This window comes from Cheilinus undulatus, linkage group 20, assembly GCF_018320785.1.
Source record: "Cheilinus undulatus linkage group 20, ASM1832078v1, whole genome shotgun sequence".
In the NCBI taxonomy this organism is placed as follows: domain Eukaryota; kingdom Metazoa; phylum Chordata; class Actinopteri; order Labriformes; family Labridae; genus Cheilinus; species Cheilinus undulatus.
In genome coordinates, this window is record NC_054884.1 from 1,314,459 (window position 1) to 1,336,821 (window position 22,363).

Below are 22,363 nucleotides of genomic sequence, written 5' to 3' on the forward strand. Positions count from 1 at the left end.
CAAATCAACCAGCAGGCTCATGCTCATTCTGGGAGATTTGCATTTAGAAAGGCCTCCAATTAACAACACATGGTAACAAGACTCCAGGGCTCCAGACTCACTTTTTTCATCAGCCTGCTAGCGGGCCAGCCCCTCTAGAAGGATGATGAGGGGCTGCTAAATCATGCTATAAGATTAACATAGCATTAGTGACATTAGCACATCACGATCACCCGCACCCTGCAGCATAAATGGAAAACATGAGCTCCAAAAAATATAAAATATATAAAAAGGACTGCACGTATATAAAAAGTATAGTATGCATATAAAAAGTACTGTCTGCATATAAAAAAAATTCTGTCTGTATTAGAGCCCGACCGATATGAGATTTTTGGGGCCGATGCCAATACTGATATTGGGGGCAAAAAAAAAAGCCGATATCCGATATATTGGCCGATAACCGATATTTTGGCCGATATATGAAATAAGAACATTAATATGCACAGGATATATACTGTACATGAACACAAATGTGGACATGTGAATAACCAGTTGCATTTATCTTTGTTTATTTTACAAAGATGTAACTTAGACGACATTAAAACGCTGTATAATAGTCTTATACTGTGGCTGGTGACCATATTAGACAGGAAAATGATAAATGGAGAGCCATATTTACATTGTTGTGGCAAGTATGCACATAGAATATGTTTACAGTGTGTTTCTTGATAACCCTGAGGAAGGCCACAAGCTTAAATGTGCCTGTTTTATAAAGCTGTTCTCTAAAGACCTACTATTAGTGAATCTTTCTGTCTCCACACTGGTAGAATATGTCACAGGAAAGATAAACACCGTATGCATGCTTTTCTGGTTTGTGCTTTTCAAAGTAAAAGCCCGGTTTAGCTTTTCTGTAGAGAAACTCCGTTCACTTGTACATTTTGAATAGTTCCCGACACACTTCCTCTGTACACTAAATCAAGTAGCTTTGAGAACAGGGCTTTGAGAGCAGGGAGATGCAGCTGACAGGCAGAAAACTAGCGCCCTGTGTGAAAGCCGCACCGGCAGGGACCGGAGCTGACATGGGCGGCACACGCAAGCAGCAAAACACGATCCCAGTCTGAAACGGGTGTGAGTCCTCTACTCTGTTGCAGTCGAACTATGCTAGGACGAGGCTGCCTGTGAGTGCTTAGGGACTGAGAGGGGCCCATGGCAGCAGCGCTGCTCAGTGAGAAGAGCAACAACGATACGTGCTTTTCCGTCAGCGCCTCCAAAACTCTCCAGTAACACCAGAAGAAGTCGCTAGATTTGTCGCTAGTTGCATTTTTGAACAAGTGTGACCAGAGGGGTCTGAAAGCAGCACAGACACTGGGGGGGGGCGTGCCCTCCCATGGTACACTGCGGCGAAGGGGGGTGGGAGCCAATGAAGGCGTTGGCGAAAAGTAATGTATGCATAAAAAGTTCTGCATGCATGTAAAAAGTACTGTCTGCATATAAAAGTACTGCCTGCATATAAAAAGTACTATTTGCATATAAAAAGTATTGTATGCATATAGAAAGTACTGCATGCATAAAAAAGTACTGTATGCATGTAAAAAGTACTGCACACATGTAAAAAGTGCAAGTGCCTTAGGTGTATGTCGCCAGTCGCAGTTAGACAGTTTGTGTGAAGGCATACTGGAAGCTCAAGGGTTAAGGGACTGTGTTAAATTATCTAACTTTTGACGAAAACTGCTGTTTTCATGCCTGCAGACCATGTTTTTAATGACCTGTACCTCAAACCAAATCAAATGTTTATTCAGAATAATCCACATTATCCATCAGGACAGATTTTCAACTTTCCTTGATATACATAACATTAGAGATTAAAGACACCTCAAAATGTAATTGGTAAAGTCTTAGTCTCAAAGTTTTGCTGAAGCACATTCTATTCCACTAAATAAAACAATGAATATCAAATGTATAAATATAGACAAAAATGAATACATCTGAAGCAACTAAAACTTTACTATAAATGTTTTAAACGTTTTTTAACGTTTGGATTTTTATAATATGTGTCCATCACTTGTTAAGATCCTGTTTCAGATCCATTAGGTATGGAGTATTGAACAGTATCATTTCACTATCAAATATCAGGAGACTAATCTTGGTTTCAGTTTGACAGTCAGAAGTTTACATTTTGGTATCTTGACGACACTGCCCTGAAACGTCCTAAAACTCCAGCATGACGTGATGATAACGTCTGAAGGGCAGACTGAAAAGTTTTTTTTTTTCGTCCTCCTTTACACAGGCAGTGATCTTACAGCATACAAAGAGACTTGATGCCTGGCTGTCCAGGCTAATAACTGCTCATTGAGTGTTTTATCAAAATGTCAAACTGTGCTCATCAGAACAGACAATGTAGCATTTGTGAGCTCTCTTGGATTTTAACTTCTATTGTGGTCGAGCATCACCAGTGAACAGGGTCCTGTCTTCAACCGTGATCCTGCTGCTCCTGAGCATCAGCATTAACCGTGACGCTGCTGTTGAAAATGCATTTTACATTCTATAGAATGAGATGGAGGCATCTAATATAGCATTTACAAGCTTTTTATACCACCTGTGGACAAACATGTTCTTCTGGGATTAATACAGGGAATATATGGAAAGATTATTTGGTTTTATTATAAAATCAGTGGCAGACTTTGTGCTGCCTGTCCAGGACCATCATGAAAAAGAGATTCCTAATCTCTAGTAGCTGTTCCAACTTAAAGAGAGCAAATTAGTAGTAAAACACACTTTATTTAGCACTGATGTCCAGTGAGGAACCTGCCCCAGGGCTGAGTCTTCTTCGACAGTTCGGTGTTTTTGACGATGACTTCTGAACGTGTCACCTAGACTTGTTGGGCTGTGTTGGACTGGTATGAATGCAGCAGCAGCCCCCGCTGTTCCAGAGACTTAAAATAAAGACCAAATGTGAGTAATGTCAGAAAACTTCATTTATGACCACATATCAATGTCCTAGCTCCACTGTGTCTTTAGGAAATGATGTGGATCTCTGCTAAGTCCAAAAATCCCTCATTTAAGTGGATACTAGTCTGAAAAGGACGTCAGTGCATTCCCTCTATAGGCCATAAGTCCAACTTTATAGATGATGAAATCCTAAAGAACTAAGCCCTAAATGTGAACATTCAAACTTCTTCAAATAGCTGATGATAAAAACTTTTGCCTACTTTGGACATTATCTAAAAAGAAAGCTGCTTCCTGGGCTTAAATATAAAAAAAACACCTTTTTTTGAGAGTTTTGTCGACCAATAAACAGCAGCAATGAAGGTAAAGAGAGGCCTTAGCTGCTGGACCAGCTTCTTTTGTCATATTAAAAACACCTTTTACAGAGGGAGCTGTGAGCTCACAGAGTCTCTGAGCTCGTCTCTCCAGCTCATTAGAGCTGATCAAAATGAGATGTTTGCCTCTGGCAACGTTTCCCACTTTTAAAGTTTTACAAAACAAAAGGACCCCCAATTATTTCAGCCGAGGCAAACATCTGAAACGTCAAGCTGGAAAACACAGAGTGACAACCACTTAGGCCTCATGCTGGAAATTAGAGGGAGCGTTTGTACTGTCTCGCCAAATGCTTCCTCACATCTGAAGGTGCAGCAGCGCAGAGGTACGGCGGGGGAATCACAGCGAGGCAGAGTGGGGAGCTGCTCACCTCTCCCAGGCTGTCCTAACGTGTTAGAGCCACGAGCTGAATAAAGTTAGGACGCAAACTTCAAACAAGCTCTGTGACTCCCTCTCTGCCCGTCTTTCTGCTCTCTGTATTGGCCAAGAGAAGGGCTCAGAGAGAGTCTGTTTGCTCTGCGTGGTTTGTGGATGGCCACTCAGGCTGAGCAGACCCTTTCAGAAACAAAGATCCTGGTAGAAAGGCTTCTTCAGACACCACTTTAAAGTGTTAATGTGTGGCTGAACTCTTTAAAGCTTCAGGGTGCTGATGTGTGAGGAAGCGTCTTAGGGAGGGTAACTCTCAGGGTCACCAGGATTCAGGTTTTCTGATAATAATTCTCCTTAAACTCCAGGTGCAAGGCATTCTGGGATGACTTAACGCATGAACCAGGAACTGTAACAGCTTTTCTCTTCTCGTTATTCACATTCAAATGTCTTCTTCGGAGCAAAAAAAAAAAAAACTACTTTCCTTGTTTCCCATAATAAAAGTGACATGAAAATGATCATTCTCTCCAATGCATTTCGTAGCAAAATTGCAAAATAAGTCAAAATAATCACAATTACATTTTTTGTTTTTCAGAAAAGTTCAGCCCCATTTTCACTGATTTATTTGAAACCAATAACAAAATTCTAACCAAATGGGAGGAAGTGCAATCCACTAACAAAAAAAGTTAAGAGTCTACACATAGCCAAATGTTTGTAACGAAGGTAAGGGTGAAAGATCACCGCTCAGGTTCAAATATTTGAGGAGTTTAATGAAGATTTTAGGTTAGGGTGTTTTCACATGAGACTTCACTGTTTTTTATCATGCTAAAGCACGTCTGCTGCACCTCCCTCTCCCCGCTGGCTAGCTTTCACATTAGTAACAGACACTATATTGCCAAAAGTATTCGCTCACCTGCCTTGGCTGGCATATGAACTTAAGTGACATCCCATTCTTAATCCATAGGGTTTAATATGACGTGGGTCCACCTTTTGCAGCTAGAACAGCTTCAACTCTTCTGGGAAGGCTTTCCACAAGGTTTAGGAGTGTGTTTATGGGAGTTTTTGACCATTCTTCCAGAAGCACATTTGTGAGGTCACACACTGATGTTGGACCAGAAGGCCTGGCTCTCAGTCTCCGCTCTAATTCATCCCAAAGGTGTTCTATGGGGTTGAGGTCAGGACTCTGTGCAGGCCAGTCAAGTTGATCCACACCAAACTCTCTCATCCATGTCTTTATGGACCTTGCTTTGTGCACTGGTGCACAGTCATGTTGGAACAGGAAGGGGCCATCCCCAAACTGTTCCACAAAGTTGGGAGCATGGAATTGTCCAGAATCTCTTGGTATGCTGAAGCATTCAGAGTTCCTTTGACTGGAACTAAGGGGCCAAGCCCAGCTCCTGAAAAACAAGCCCACACCATAATCCCCCCTCCACCAAACTTTACACTTGGCACAATGCAGTCAGTACCGTTCTCCTGGCAACCACCAAACCCAGACTGGTCCATCAGATTGCCAGATGGAGAAGCGCGATTGGTCACCAGAGAAGGCGTCTCCACTGCTCTAGAGTCCAGTGGCGGCGTGCTTTACACCACTGCATCCCACGCTTTGCATTGCACTAGGTGATGTATGGCTTGGATGCAGCTGTTACCATGGAAACCCATTCCATGAAGCTCTCTACCACTGTTCTTGAGCTAATCTGAAGGCCACATGAAGTTTGGAGGTCTGTAGCCATTGACTCTGCAGAAAGTTGGCCACCTCTGCACACTATGACCTCAGCATCCTCTGACCCCGCTCCATCATTTTACGTGGCCTACCACTTGGTGGCTGAGTTGCTGTCATTCCCAATGGCTTCCACTTTGTTCTAATACCACTGACAGTTGACTGTGGAATATTTAGGAGCCAGGAAATTTCACCACTGGACTTGTTGCACAGGTGGCATCCTATCACAGTACCACGCTGGAATTCACTGAGCTCCTGAGAGCGAGCCATTCTTTCACTAATGTTTGTAGAAACAGTCTGCATGCCTAGGTGATGATTTTATACACCTGTGGACATGGAAGTGACTGGAACACCTGATTTACATTATTTGGATGGGTGAGTCAATACTTTTGGCAATATAGAGTAAATCAGTCACCCAGTATACTTAGGCCTGTGCAGAGACTGTATGTAGTTGGTCTGAAAATCTATCAGAAAAAAGAAAGACCTATGCACCACTCAGATGTTCCTGCTGCTGTAGATGTTTTTATCTTTGAGGCACCATCAACGACCGTCTTTGTACTTCCAAATCTACCTTCTAGCTCAGAGAACGAAACAGGCCCATCTGCACAGAGGAGACAGGAGACATTTAGAATCAACTTTACAACTCTCTGATTCATGGTGCTCCAAACCAGTCTTAATTTTGGCAGCTATTTTAAATTTTAGTCTTAGTTTTAGTCTTTAGATGAAATGTCTTTTAGTTTTAGTCACATTTTAGTCATTTCTATCCTTTTTAGTTTTAATCTAGTTGAGGTCTGGGGTCCCTGCTTTCTACAGCTGAGAGGCAGAATAGATACAGATGTATTGTTTTTTTTTTGACAGATTTACCCACAGTGAAAAAATATTATGGATTTTGAATGTCTGACGAAAACTAAATGACATTTTAGTCTAGTTTTAGTCATCTTGATGGAAACTAAACTTAGTTTTTGTTAGTTTTAGTCATCACAGATCTGTTTTTGTTAGTTTTAGTCTAGTTTTAGTCATCACAGATCTATTTTTGTTAGTCTCAGTCTAGTTTTAGCCATCACAGATCTGTTTTTGTTAGTTTTAGTCTAGTTTTAGTCATCACAGATCCATTTTTGTTAGTTTTAGTCTAATTTTTGTCATGGAAAAAAAGGCTGTTGATGAATATTTTTAGTCATAGTTTTAGTCGACGAAAGTAATACTGCTTCAAACAACCTCTACAAGAAGACTTGGACCCGGCCTGGCATTCTCAGTGATGAAATGGAACCGGACTTTGGGGTCAAGTGTCCTTGGATCTGGGTCCCTAATGTGATTTGACTGTTATTTTAGATTGCACGGCAGTCTTTGGAGAAAGAGAAAGAACTTCACCAAACTCACCAAAGCGTGCACTGCTGCATTTTGCAAAACACTGACTTGGGAGGTTTCTGTCACTGAAAAAGACCTGCAAGCATTCACATATCCACAGCCTTCTCCTTCTCCTCCTAAAACCACTGAGTATAGAAGCTTCATGTTACAACTCTGTGCTTTTCAAAAGAGCTTCAGGGGCTGCTGGAAATTAGAATAAGATTATGTTCTTAAAAAAGACGGGAATGTGATGTGAAACACAAGAAAGAAGAACACTGCAACTGAAAAAGACAAAACTAGAGGAAAAAAAATAGGTGTTAAAGGTAAAACATGAGACCTCTGAAGGCTTATAAAAAGTTTAGTGTGGAGCTGAGTAGATAAAAAGAAGAAATACAGAGAGGAAAAAGTCAGAAGTTGGATTTTAACAGGGAGAATCAAAAAGAAAAACTTCTCAGATGGGTGCAGCCTTATTTCAGACAGTAAGGAGATGTGTTTTGATATAAAAATATCGATTACTGCAGCTTTGAAAAGGAGCATTTTAAAAAGATTATTACTGCCCCTATATACTTTGCACATTGTGTAATAAAAGTAAAGGGAGAAGCTTGAGCTGCCTTTGTCTTCTCCTAGATGGAACTGTGAAATATGAAGTTCTTATAGCTGAGTGGCTTAAAGCATTAATTATACGACAGAGAGTGTTAAATGAGAGAGCCTGCCCTCCGTGAAACCGTGGAGGATTCTGACAGAAATATCGCCCCAAAAGCTTCTCCCCTGACAGCCTCCTCGCTCTGATATTATATTCATTTAAATACATTAAATCATCACTAACAGCCGTGGAAGTGCAAATCCATTCTATTTTCTGTTACACTTATTTCAGACTTATTCAGACTTTCAGACCCAGCTCTTAAATCAATAATAATTTAGATGAGAAATTAGTGACAGAAGCCTGAACCTTTCCACATGGGAAGCAGAGCCGGAGAATCAAGGTAAAAGATCTAACTCCTGCTTTTTTCTGCAACTTTTTCAATCTAACTTCTGACATTTAACTGTGAATAGATTAACCTGAGGTCATAGTGCAGATAAATCCATCATGCATATTTGCTATCTGTGTCACCTGGAAGATGTTGGAGAGGTCTCGCAGGTTGAAAATATAGTGAAACTTGACCGCGGTGGGGAGAAAGGTGGAGGAGATGCGCTGATGTAAAGTGAGGGCTAACTGCACCAGAGTGGGGCCGCTCTTCTGCAGGGCGGGGTTGAAGCCGTCTCCTCTGAGGTGCTGCAGCAGGATGGAGGTGTAGATGGTGCTGAGGACCTCTGCTCCAGGAAACGACAGAGCGAAGACACAAAAATGGCGCTGTGGATGGGGAGAGAAAAACAAGATGGTAAATACCCCACTAATGATGCCGTCAATTATCCTTCAGAGTAAAAACTAAAGTCACCTTGTGAGTGTTTCTGTAGCTCGGTCAAATGAGATGCTTAGATTCAAATATCTTTAAGTTTGACTTATAGATACACCGCTCTGCTTTGAAAAGACGTCCCCTACGAGAAGTCAAACATGGATCAGTGCTGTGTTGTTGCTCATTAGAATTTCTATCCTCTCTTTGATCGTATACTCTACATGTAATTGGGCTCAATACCAAACTTCTGTCCTTTAATGGCAACAACACAAGCATCATCCCTGTGCTGCAGGTCACCCCCCCCCCCCACTCTCTCCTCCCGATACATCTCTCCTCAGCTGTCCCAATTAAAAAGACAGATAAAAGGTAGAAATATACTGTCACTGGGTGCTGTTTTTCTAATATTTTAGGGCTACATCTCAAGCATTTACACACTTTTTCCTTCCACTCAACTTTCTATGAATATGCTTGGATACAGCACTCTGTGCACAACCAGCTTCTTTAGCAATGACCTTTTGTGGCTTACCCTCCTTGTGGAGGGTGTCAGTGACTGTCTTCTGGACATCTGTCAAGTCTGCAGTCATCCCCATGATTGTGTAGCCTTCTGACCCAGACCGAGACCATTTAAAGGCTCAGGAAACCTTTGCAGGTGTTTGGAGTTCATTAGCTGATTAGGGTGTGACACCATGACTTTACAATATTCAACTTTTTCACAATATTCTCATTTTCTGAGACACTGAATTTTGGGTTCTCTTATCTGTAAGCCATAATCATCAACATTTCAATGATAACATTTTCATGACAGTCTGATTTTTGGAGATGTACCTGTGAACCACAGTCTCAGAATCAGGATCTGGCTTTGATTATTTCGCCAGCTAATCAACACATCTCTAGTTTAAATAAAAGTCTCTTACTCATTGTAAAAAAAAAAAAAACAGGTCAGTTCCTTGAACTTGTCAGTGAAATGGATGTTAATAGTCTTGTAGTTTAATAACAGCCCATAAAGTATCTCCTGAAAGCTGATTTTATCTCTGACATCATTTCTCATCTCAATTATTCATTAGTCTGGGGTTGAAAACACTCTGCTTATGTTACAAAGTTTTATAAATGTTTAAATGCCTCTAAACATGCCCTCAATACTCTAAAATGAAGGTTTTGTTGATAAGTCCAGAGTGAATCATCGCGTCCTTCAGTGTTTCTAAAAGTCGAGTGTAGAGGAGAGCGTTTGACTTTGGGTGTTTCTGCACAGACTTCAGCAGAAAGCTTTGTAATGACCTTATTTTAAATAAGACACAGAGGGAGTGGAGCGGTGGGAGAGCAGATTACAACATAACTATAAGGTTTAAGCATTCCTCTGTTCCTGCTGCGATCACAGCGTTTAACAGCCGCACTCATCTGTGCGATTAACGGCTACGGCTCTGCAGCGCTGTTTGTAAATGTCTCCTTTTATTCTCAGATTTACTGCTGTTTAACATACACCACATCCATCTGTTCATACCGTATGCTCTTCGTGATTTTATGGACTTTTAGGAGTCACATTAAACTTTGGGTTTGTCAGTCTACGTCTGCGGATAGGTCAGAAAACTGTTTTAACTCACGGAAATTTAGATTGAAGTCATTCCTTCACACATGAATTTAACCCCAACATTACATTTTACAAGCTGAACAGCTGAAATAAAAATTCTGTTCAGTTAATTTCTTTTTATTTCTGGAGTTAATATGAGCGAAAACAGTTATATGCCCGACAAAAAGAAGAGTACACTTTCATAAAAAAGGTAAAATTAAGACATACTAAAGGGCAATGAGAGATGGAAACTACATGATTTAAGGCAGGGGTGTCAAACTCAGTCACAGCAGGGGCCAGATTCTGGACTCAGGACTAACATGAGGGTCTAACAGGGTCACCTTTTTAACCAGAAACTGTCAACCTCATTTCACCAGCAATAAAACATGAAAAAGAAAAAACCTGCTGATGAATGATTTTGACATTTAAAAAGTTAAAAAGATAAGTTTAAAGGCTCACAGTCTGAGAAAAGTAAATTTATTAGTTCAAAAAGGTCAAAACATGAAATTGAAATAGAAAAATAATGTTTTTTAAAGGAAAATATATGAGAAAGAAAGTCAAAATCATGAGTTTAAAAGGTCAAAATATGAAATAAAATCTGTAGTCATGAAATTAAATGTCAAAATATGATTCAAAATTTTAAATAGTGAGTCCAAAAGGTCAAACTATGGGATCATGAAGTCAAAGTTTAGAGTTAAAAATAAGACATAAAATACAAAATAACTGGTTAAAAAGGCAAAAATATCACTTAAAAAATAGAATTATGAATCGTAAAGATCAAAATGAGAAGTCAAAATTCTGAGGTGAAATGCTCAAAGTATGAAATTAAAAGTCAAAATCCTAAGTCTGAGTCCTGATTGTGAGATACTAAATTCAAAACGTGAAATTAAAACACAAATAAATTTCTTTTCCCACATTCCTGACTTCTTATCTAAATATTTTAATCCTTACTTTTTCACATTTTGTGAATTAACAAGGAAATCTTAAATCATCAAGGATAAGTTCACATTTTTATACTTGAGGAAATCTGCAGACCTCAGACTGATGGGACAGTTAGAACAGAAATATCAGATCATCTTGGGCCGGATTTTACTGTTCCACGGGCCAGACTTGAGTTTGACATTCCTGTGATTTAAGGCCTTTAACAGGATTTGAAGACTAAAATTAAAAAATAAATCAATATTCTAAAGTAAATTTATTTTAGCCTTGCTTCAGAGTTTGAGTCAAATAAAATCAGCTGAACTATGCAGATGTTTATTTATCCTTACACATGCAGGGTTCTGCTGTTAAACGTGACTGTCTGTAATAACTGTAACAATTTATTACCTGCTATCAATACGGCACCAACAGTCGACGCTTGGTTTAGTTCACACACTCTTCAGTTTAGATGAGACATGAATACAGCCCTGCAGACGTCTATAAAGTCCTTAAATCATAACTTTAGAAAATAATGTAAAAAACCTTTTAGGAACAACAGACGTGTTATGACGTGTGCTGCTGACCTCTTGGCCAGGTCACCCTTGTAAAAGAGATCTCGATCTCAGCGGGTTTTATCTGGTTAAATAAAGGTTAAATAAATAAATAAAAAGAGCCGTATGAATCTAAATATTGATGAATTATATCAGTGTAGCTTTAGGTGTTTTTCTGCTGAATGGAGTTGTGATAATGCTGAACAGTTCTACCTCTGCACTCGTGGTCATCATGACCTGACTGATGGATAAATCATAGTTGTAGGTATAAGCTACTTGTCGTGACATTACACCTAAAGTCTGAAGTCTAAAACTAATACCATGCATTGTATTTAAAGATAAAGCAAACATGTCCAGTCGGTTGTTTTATGGTAGATTGTTTTGACAAAAAATGATGAATTGTAGATATGAAGGAAACCGTGCTGTCTCACCGGCTAATCAGTATATGTGCTGAATGAAAGGCTTTGTGATAAGAAGAAAAGCCTCATAAGAAGCAGGAGGAATGTGAGACACGCAGCCTTCTGTCATTAAAAGACCTCTTCACATCCTTTTATTCTCTCATGCATTTTTGTCTCCGCCACTTCCTGAAAAAATTCCCATCATTGCCCGGGGCATCACACACTCAAGGGGGACCATGGTGAGCCCCAGACGTGAAACCAATACCAGACTGTCTATTTCCATGCCCTGTTCTCAGCTCTGCTTGACTCAGCCCCTCCCTGAACTGGAGACACTTTAAAATTACATTTTTAAATAGGGCATATTTACTGGTATAAAATATATGGCTCCTCAAAAAGGCAACTGTTCCTGGTGTGTTATGTAGAGACATTCATGAAACAGCAAGAGACTGCAGAGGCACAGGGTACTTTTGAATAGGTATAGGTATACATGTAGGTATATATAGTAGGATATGTAGGTATATACAGTGCTTAACAAATTTATTAGACCACCACCCAAAGTAAGGTTTATGCCACAGCTGCCCTAAATTAACAGTATTGGTAATTACCAAAATCATTTTTTTACATATATACCTACATGTAGGTATGCTTGTAGGTATATACTTAAGTATACATGTAGGTATATATGTAGCTATATATTAAGGTATATACAGTCCTTAACAAATGTATGTAGACCACCCTAACCAAAGTAAGGTTTATGCCACAGCTGCCCTAAAGTAACAGCACTGGTAATGACAAAAATCATTTTTTATGTTTCTGCAATGGTTAAGTTTACATACACTATATAAAGAGGCACATAAACTTTTTTTTCTCACCGTCTAACATTAAATCAGATTAAACTTTTCCTGTTTTTGGTCAATTAGGATTACCAAAATTATTTCTATTTGCTAAATGCCAGAATAATGAGAGAGATCATTTTTTAGACATTTTTTTTATTATTTTCTTGAGAGTCAGAAGTTTACATACATTTCATTAGTATTTGGTAGCATTGCCTTTAAGCTGTATGACTTGGGTCAAATGTTTTGGATATGCTTCCACAAGCTTCTCACAATAGTTTGCAGGAATTTTGGCCCATTCCTCCTGGCAGAACTGGTGTAACTGAGCCAAGTTTGTAGGCCGCCTTGCTTGCACATGCCTTTTCAGCTCTGCCCATAAATTTTCAATGGGATTGAGATCAGGGTTTTGTGATGGCCACTCCAAAACATTGACTTTGTTATCATTAAGCCACTTTGTAACCAGTTTGACAGTATGCTTAGGGTCATTGTCCATTTGGAAAACCCATTTGCGCCCAGGCTTTAACTTCCTGGCTGATGTCTTGAGATGTTGCTTCAGTATTTCCACATAATGTTCTTTCCTCATGATGCCATCTATTTTGTGAAGTGCACCAGTCCCTCCTGCAGCAAAACAACCCCACAACATGATGCTGCCACCCCCATGTTTCACAGTTGGGATGGTGTTCTCAGGCTTGCAAGCTTCCCCCTTTTTTCTCCAAATGTAACGATGGTCATTATGGCCAAAAAGTTCAATTTTAGTTTGGTCAGACCACAGAACATGTCTCCAAAAATTAAGGTCTTTGTCCCTGTGTGCATTTGCAAACTGTAATCTGGCTTTTTTATGTTTCTTTTGGAGTAATGGCTTCTTCCTGGGAGAGTGGCCTTTCAGCCCATGTCGGTACAGGACTTGTTTGACTGTTGATAATGACACACTCTTACCAGCTTCAGCCAGCATCTTCACAAGGTCTTTTGCTTTTGTTCTTGGGTTGAGATGCACTTTTCGGACCAAAGCACGTTCATCTCTGGGACACAGAACCCGTCTCCTTCCTGAGCGGTATGATGGCTGGACATTCCCATGGTCTTTATACTTGCGTATAATTGTTTGAACAGATGAACGTGGCACCTTCAGGCATCTGGAAATTGCACCCAAGGATGAACCAGACTTGTGCAAGTCCACAATTCTCTTCCTGATATCTTGGCTGATTTCTTTTGATTTTCCCATGATGCTACACAAAGAAGCAGTGTGTTTCAGGTGTGCCTTAAAATATATCCACAGGTGTGCCTCTAATTAACTCAAATGTTGTCAATAAACCTATCAGAGGCTTCCAAAGAAATGACATCATCATCTGGGCTTTCCCAAATTGTTTAAAGGCATAGTAATCGTAGTGTATGTAAACTTCTGACTCTCAAGAAAATAATTTAAAAATGTCTAAAAAATGATCTCTCTCATTATTCTGGCATTTAGCAAATAGAAATAATTTTGGTAATCCTAATTGACCAAAAACAGGAAAAGTTTAATCTGATTCAATGATAGACAGTGAGGAAAAAAAAGTGTATGTGCCTTTTTATATAGTGTATGTAAACTTCTGGTTTCAACTGTATATGTGGGTATATAAGTAGGTATACATGTAGGTATACATAGGCATATATGTGGGTATATAAGTAGGTAAATAAGTAGGTATACATGTAGGTATATAAGTAGGTATACAAGTAGGTATATATGCAGGTATACATAGGTATATATGTGGATATTTAATAGGTATATATGTAGGTGTATGTAGGTATATAAGCAGGTATACAAGTAGGTATATATGTAGATATATATGTAGATATATTTAGGCATATATGTAGGTATATCTGTAGGTATTAGGAAGGAAAATACAGTGACTTTGCAGATGCCTGATTAAAGTCAAATAAATGGTGGTGCATTGCTTATTGTACCTTGTGGCACTGCAAATGTTTTCCAGAGACAATAATGTTAATAAACACGACAGAAGTCTGCAGATTTAATGAAGGAAAATATTAGGATGGATTTGTAATGTGTGGATGAGGAATTGGTGCACATGTAACCTCAGTGGTTTGTTGCATAACCACAGAACACAATGTGCTGTGAGGACAAGCTCTGTGTTTGTGTTTGTGTGTACCTGCAGCCGTGGATTGATGGTGAAGCTGCCAGCCGTGGGGTTCATGCAGGACACGTATTGAACGTTGTGAATTTCCTTCAGAAGCAGCTTATTACAGTCATACCTGGGAGTACACACACAAACATGCAGAGAAAATCATTATTTAACAGCCCCACTCTCACACCTTCAGCTGATATGGACGCCTCAGCTCCCTCTAAAGCTAGCTCGGCTCAGCGGCGTCCTCCCTCCTCTCAATTTCATACCTGAGTCCTCGCCGCGTATCTCTAATGGCCGAGCGTGTCTAAGCCAGTGGGTGTGAGCGTGACGCAGTGGAACCGTGTTCAGAAAGGCCGTGCTGTGTCACACAAACATGAGCTACAGGAGCCTTTTACAGGGACTCACATAACCCCGCTTTAAGTTTGACTGACACCAATAATAATGTCGCATGCCTATGCTGAAGCAGGACCTCAGTCTGAATACTGAGAGGAAAACTGATGAAAAATGTAAGCATGTCAAATAATCCTTTACAATATTCATTCCAGGCCAGTGCTCAGTATTGTGTAATGTTCTCCTTGTAAACAGGTGCATTAACACAAAGATGTTACAGATTCACTATGGCTGTAAATGCTGTGGTTGCAGTCATATTTCCTATGGTGTAGTCCACAATAGTCACAATAGCTCCACATTAGCCACGCCCCCATGAAAAAGGGGCATGGCTGATGTGGAGCTGTTTGTCAAAAGGCTAAAGCTCTACCTCAGTGTCTGTGTCTAGGTTGGTCTGTGCTAGTTTCAGACAGCGTTGTCAATATGGCCGCTACAGCGGGCTGGACTTTAAAGCCTTTCAGGAACCAAATGGTTGGCATCCCCCCAGTTTCATCTGATATTTTCTGCTTTCATTGGTTTGAAACCAAAATAAACAAGCGTGGTTGAGAAACGAACCATCTGCAGCAAATCAAAAGCAAAGATTAAGAGGATGTGGATTTAGAAGATAACAGGAAGTTGGGATGCAGAGATGAATCATGCAATTACTAAGAGCCCAGATGTAAAAGAAAAAGATGGGGTTTTAAGCAGGTTAAAGGTTGAAATATGAAAACTGCACAGGTTAACAGTTATCATGAGCCTACATCTAAGGTCAGTGAGTTAAAAGTAAAAGTCATGCTTTTTCTGAATAAGAACCGACATCATAACCTTAGAAAAAACTGAGTTAAATGTGTAAATGAGAGTTTCTTTAAACTCTCAGTCACACTGGACAAACAGCTCCATCTGGTGACTGGAGATAAACTGACATTACATACCTCTGTGTGTATTTGAACCATTTTAAATGAGTTACATCTTAACTCCATGTTTAATAATGCTAAAGAGCAGGCAGTCAGACAGCAGCTCCTGCTTAAATCAGAAGGAACTAGTGCTGCACAATTTGGTCATAATATGTGATTGCAATTATACCGGATAATATTGCCATTTGCAATATGGGTAATGTTATAATCCATAATTGGTATCATGAGTCTACTTGCTTGGTTATCAAGGTAAATGTAGAGAACAATGATAGATGTGAAGTGTTTATTTCTTAATGCAAAAAAAATACAAATATTAAGTCACACAAAAAACACAAAACCTGAGGAATTTAAAGAACTGCTTTCAAAATAAAAAATCTCTTTAAAATAAAAGTTTTTCCCTTATTCAAAATAAAGGTGCTTCTACAAAGTCCATTACAGTGTAAGTAAACAGCTCAGAGCTGACTCCGCCCACTCCAGACTTTTGTAAAATGCACAAAAATGGTCAGTTTGGTACTGAGAGGAAGGAGGGGAAAAGGAAGGGGTTTTCCAGATGAACCAGGAGTGACAGTGACGTCTCCTTGCCAGAGAGTCCTGCAGCACTGCTGCTTCATCTTTAGAGGTGGAGGATGTTTCCCTCCAGAGTCCCCTGAAGCAGGCTGTGGAGTAATGTTGGACCATGGTGGTCCTGAGCACTACCTGTCTGGCCTGTTGGCCACAGCACCTGCATTACTAAAGCCGGAGCTCTCAGAGCCAGGGCAGTGCAGCAGAGGATGGGAGTGGTCTCTGAATGGATGGGAGTGGTCTCTGAACGAGTGGGAGTGGTCTCTGAATGGATGGGAGTGGTCTCTGAACAAGTGGGAGTGGTCTCTGAATGGATGGGAGTGGTCTCTGAATGGACACGAATGGTCTCTGAATGAGTGGCAGTGGTCTCTGAATGGACGGGAGTGGTCTCTTAATGAATGGGAATGGTCTCTGAAAGGACGGGAATGGTCTCTGAATGAGTGGGAGTGGTCTCTGAATGAGTGGGAGAGGTCTCTGAATGAGTGGGAGAGGTCTCTGAATGGATGGGAGTGGTCTCTGAATGGAGGGGAATGGTCTCTAAATGAGTGGGAGTGGTCTCTGAATGAGTGGGAGTGGTCTCTGAATGGAGGGGAGTGGTCTCTGAATGAATGAGAGTGGTCTTTGAATTAGTGGGAGTGATCTATGAATGGACGGGAGTGGTCTCTGAATGATGGGAGTGGTCTATGAATGAGTGGTCTCTGAATGGATGGGAGTGGTCTCTGAATGGACGGGAATGGTCTCTGAATGGATGGGAGTGGTCTCTGAATGGATGGGAGTGGTCTATGAATGAGTGGTCTCTGAATGGATGGGAGTGGTCTCTGAATGGACGGGAATGGTCTCTGAATGGATGGGAGTGGTCTCTGAATGGATGGGAGTGGTCTCTGAATGGACGGGAATAGTCTCTGAATGAGTGGGAGTGGTCTCTGAATGGACAGGAATGGTCCCTGAATGGATGGGAGTAGTCTCTGAAAGGACGGGAATGGTCTCTGAATGAATGGATGGGAGTGGTCTCTGAATGGACGGGGATGGTCTCTGAATGAGTGGGAGTGGTCTCTGAATGGATGGGATTGGTCTCTGAATGAGTGGGAGTGGTCTCTGAATGTGTGGGAGTGGCCTCTGAATGGTAAAATCAGTTAGAGGTGGTAATGTTCTACCTTTTATATAAAGTTTGTGACCTAGAAACCATAGACTGTAGAAAGATTTGGACAAACCCCGTGTGACGTCAGTCGTCTGCTTAGGTGGAATCAAACGGTTCTTGAAGCCAATCCATGGAGGCTTCCACATTGAAATCACGGTCTCAACCGAACTTTGGATCAACCTAATGGCCCGCCCACTAAGCGTGACTTCCTGTCAGCCTGCTAGCTAGCATTCTGGTTGACAGAAACGGAGCCTCTGCCTGCCGAGCTATCTGTCAATCAAATGAGATGTGCCAATCAGCTTTCATCCTAAATATAATCCAAACGATCGTGGTACAAAAAATTCACCCCCCGTACAGTGGGAGCACAATAAGACACTAGCTAATGAGACACATTTGGTGTTTTGAACCAGGATGTAAACCAGTTTATTTCTAGTGTCAAAACCGACTGTTTAACAGGTGTTCAGACGATCATTTAAAGTTCTACATAATTTAACTCATTGTATATTACAAAAAAGCGTGCGAGTCGGGCCACCTTTTGCTGTCCTGATGAATGGCTCTGCTCTTTCCAGTACCAGGACAGCTTTTGTTCACCCACCGATTTTCATATTTCAGCTGGCACAAGAGAAAGGCACTCTGCTCTTATGGTGCAAAAATCAATGGCCATGGATGTTGTACACTAGCATTTTTCTAATTCTTGCCTAAGGCCCACCTACTATCAAGAAAAATGCAAGACACACCAGTGATGCAAAACAGCCTTATCAACAAGTGTTACAGTATTTTTAATTTTTTTAGGGTCATAGTAATAGCTAGGGCTGGGTTCAAAAAAGCCATTCACTGATTCAAGTCTATTCTTTTTTAAGAAATAACCATATCAATTCATATAATCAAAAGATCGAACTTTTAATATATATTCCTTTTTCCTACTCCTGGCAGCTCCTTGCCTGAAACTTGACCTGCAGGGGCCTCTAAAAGCATTTAGACTCTGATTCAAGGTTTTAATCTTACGCCCAATCCTCGAATTTTAGATATCTGGGTGTGTTATCAATACCAGCCAAATATCACTAACTCAAACGTAAACCTCTGCTGGTACAGCACAAGGTTAAAAGAAGAAAATCAGACTGCATTTTAGATTAAAAAAAAAAAAAAAAAACATAGAGGCAAACTGGACAAAAAAGCCATATCCAGGATGGGCCACATGGGGGTAAAATAGTGATGTAAATTCTACTAGTTTAGGGTCAATTTTTAATGCAAACCCTGATGTTTTTAAATTATCTGCCTGGTTGGAACATTCTTTGTACTATTTCCAACTAAAGTTGTCTGAGAATCTCTTAAATGTAGAAGCAACGTAGGCTTTGTAACTAAAACATCCCGACATGAATCGATATTGAATCAAAGCAGAACCTTGTGAGTTGGAATCGAATCGACTCAGGCAATCAGTGGCAATACCCAGCCCTAGTAATAACGTTTGTTTTGACAGGCACAGCACACCTTGGCTTTCCTTAAGGCACATTCTGAAAAAAATCCTTTCTATTGACCTGGACGGGTTATCACTGGTGTGTTTTTCATGGAGGGTGTGAATCATTAATGAATGATCTAGCGTGACCTGTAATAAGAGAGAGAGCAGTGCACAGGGCTGTTTCACTGAGCTTTTCTAATCAATGACGAAAAGACACAAGAAGTTACCTGACTTTCACCTGAGGGGAAGTTCAGCCTTCGTCTTTAGTTAGCCCTCTCTTCCATGAACAGAGCCCACTGTTCTGCTGCTGATCAAAGTTACAAACATGCCTGAAAGCGAACGCAGACGAATCCAGACTCTCACAGTGGTGGCATAAAGTTTGAGTGTACAAATAAGCAAGATTATCATTAATTAACCCTGAAGAGTAGTTTATGTAAAAGCCCTCTTACTGATCTACATACATGGAGAAAAACACTCCAGGCTTGTTGTTACAGGGTCGTCTTTGTCGAGACTTTATCACCCAGCCTCAAATGAAACTAAGGAGCTCTGAGAGAGAGAGCCTGGACATGAGGATGGTGTGCATCCTAATGTTTTCTAAAGTCTGCACATATTGAACAGCTGCATGAGAAAACCAGAGTCGTACCAGTGGTTGTAGTCCACGTGTTGGCGTATGAGCGTGTGTGGCTGCACCGTGCCGTACGCGTCCACCTCCGGCATGTTCATGTCGTCTATGAAGTAGATCAGTCTCCTGCTGCCTGGAGGACCGTAGTTTCTGCCTGCTTTCTTCTCAAGGGGCTTTTCCAGCACGGCTGTGTGGGAGAGGAGCGGAGGAGAAGGAATGTAAGATGCAGAAAATGAACACTGAGAAAGGTGTCATTGAATTGCAAATTTATGGAGCAGTTAAGAGATGGAGAGTCATGGTTCTGTTCAGAGACGTTTCATTTGAGCAGAAGGCTACAGGAAGTAAGGAAAGGGCTCATAAGGTGCTTGACGTAGAGGAAATATGGAAAAATATGGTCTGCCCATTTCTATGCCTTTGCATCTTTGAATTTTTATGTTGGGTCCCATGTTTAGGCCTTAAGACATTCCTGATACTGAGTTTAAACTAAAACGCTCATGCATACAGAGTTTGAGGAGGAACACAAATAAAACAAGAAATGCTGCAGCCGTTTTAACATAGAAGTGTAGTTTAAATCTGGCCTAATTTTCTGCAAAGGCCAATTAAACTGCCGTTTACCGTGGTTGATCAGCATCCCACCCTGCTGTCCACGCAGCACCTGTTCAATATTTTATTCTCTCTGCACTGTAAATTTGAGCCTTCTGTTTAAACTGTGTGAGATCTTACACTTTCAATGTGAATTCAGAGAAACAGAGGTGTGCTGATGGGCCTTAGATGGCGCTGAGCCACATTGCTTTAGCCTCCGTGTTAATAAGTAAGAGCCTTAATATTTCAATGCAGATAGAGATATTATGAATGCACAACTATCTCCACTTTGTTCAACAAGTTAAGGAGTTCTGAAAGTGAAAGAAATCAAAAAAACATCCCAGTCAGACACTCCTGATGGCTTGTCATCTCCCTTTTTCCTTGTTTCTTCTCAAAGAGCAATAGAGAGGAAGAAAGGGACGGTTAAAGGTCTGTAAATGACACACTGCATCACCCAGCATAGCTCACAGCTGTCAGGAAACTCTTTAATAAATCTACATGAATAAGAAGATTTGGTGTCGAGGCTCACAGCATTGTGTGCAGTTAAGACCTGATACAAGAAATGACATTTTATATTTTGCATGTAACTGAACTGCAGATTTTTTTCCTAACCTTTATGCCAGTTAGAAACACAGAATGATTCCCCATGTGTGAGTATAAAAGTAAGATACAGAAATGTCTCCTACCTTGCAGCATGGCAGACGTGGTGTAATAGTTAAACGGGACATTTTTTATCATGTATTTCTCTGCATCCAGTGATCCCAGTTTGTCTCCAACCAGAACCGACTTCCCAGTCCCAGCGTTCCCGACCAGCATGACCGGCCGCCGATGCTCTAGGAGACGATCGATGAAGTAGCGGATGCGTATGGTCTCTGTGGTGTGGACCAAACAGGCCTGAACACAGGAACAACATTACCAACACAAAACCAAGTCTTCCTGATTCATGTACATCATCAGTGTTTCTATTTTTATAAATAATGTTCAAATAATAAAGGGAGCTATTCACTTTACCGTCACTTTAGAACTTTCAAAGAAAATAATTGATGTTTTATTTGTTTATTTATTTATTTAACCAACATGCAATAAACTAAACTATACTGGTTTACTATTACCAGCAACAACAGAGGATGATTCTTTATAAAAAATGGAACTTTAATGTGTTCAACATCTGTATTTGGGGCCAAAACAAGCTCTGATGTTTGTTTAGTAGGTTTAAAAAAATGGTCTACATGAATAAACAGACTTTTAAAACTAGAACCCAGTCATTTCAGACGATACTAAGAATTTTTCTTTTAAAAATCAAAGAATTGTGATAAATGTTGAATTTATTACAGTGTTTGCTGACACAGGAAACACATAATCACTCAGCTCTGCCCACCTCTGTTGCTTACATGTTATTTTAAATTCATATAAAAGTCATAAAGTCATATAAAAAAACATGTGCCTAATAGGAATTTGCTAAACTTTAAATCATTTTGGTTTCATTAATGAATTTCATAAAATAAGGGATTAAGAATTCTAAATTACTAAAGAATTACTTGAGAAGGCCATTTTTAACAGCTTTTCTACCTCTTTATTTTAATGAAATTAAATCTGTGGGCCTTGATAAGGAACTGACAGAACTCTGATGGGGCAAACTTGTTTCCTAGCACACATGGGACGGCCTCACGATGACAGACATGGTTCTTACATGCTTTAAAATCACATTTAAGGGGAGCAGGTGGCCTAGAGGTTAAAGGCGCTCCCCATGTACGCAGGCGGCCCAGGTTCAAATCCGGCCTGAGGCCCTTTACCACATGTCTCTCCCCCACTCTTGACCCTGTTTCTGACTCTATCCACTGTCCTCCTCTATCTAATAAAGGCACAAAAATGTCCAAAATAAATCTTAAAAAAAAAAAAAAAAAAAAATCACATTTAAGGCCTTTTAAGGCCTGAACAGAGAAAAATTAACACCACTTTTTGCACTGTAAATGGTCAAACATGAAAAGCTTGAGATTTCTCAGTAAGCAGACCAGGGCTGAATTTTCTGATTTAATGAAATGTCAAATTGTATAAGGCAAAAGACACTCTTTTGGTCATAAACAACCACATTTGATGATTTCTGGTACATTTAATGTCTCTATATTATAAATATAGAGGGATATCTATCATAACATGTTCTCGCAGGTGTGCTGGGCTGATTCTAAACCGCTGAACTATTAAAAAGCAGAATAATGCTTTTTGTC

The 22,363-nt window shown here is 40.3% G+C and overlaps 1 protein-coding gene across 1 annotated transcript in view; it reads right to left on the reverse strand.

Moving 5' to 3' along the window:
• dnah9 (dynein, axonemal, heavy chain 9) overlaps positions 1-22,363 on the reverse strand; it is a 294,417-nt gene that overhangs the window by 155,631 nt on the left and 116,423 nt on the right. The window contains exons 44-47 of the mRNA XM_041816205.1: positions 20,825-21,032; positions 19,578-19,743; positions 14,524-14,626; positions 7,836-8,075 (exon numbers count right to left, since the gene is read on the reverse strand). Of these exons, the coding sequence (XP_041672139.1) occupies positions 7,836-8,075; positions 14,524-14,626; positions 19,578-19,743; positions 20,825-21,032 (717 nt within the window). The remainder of the gene's footprint in view (positions 1-7,835; positions 8,076-14,523; positions 14,627-19,577; positions 19,744-20,824; positions 21,033-22,363) is intronic.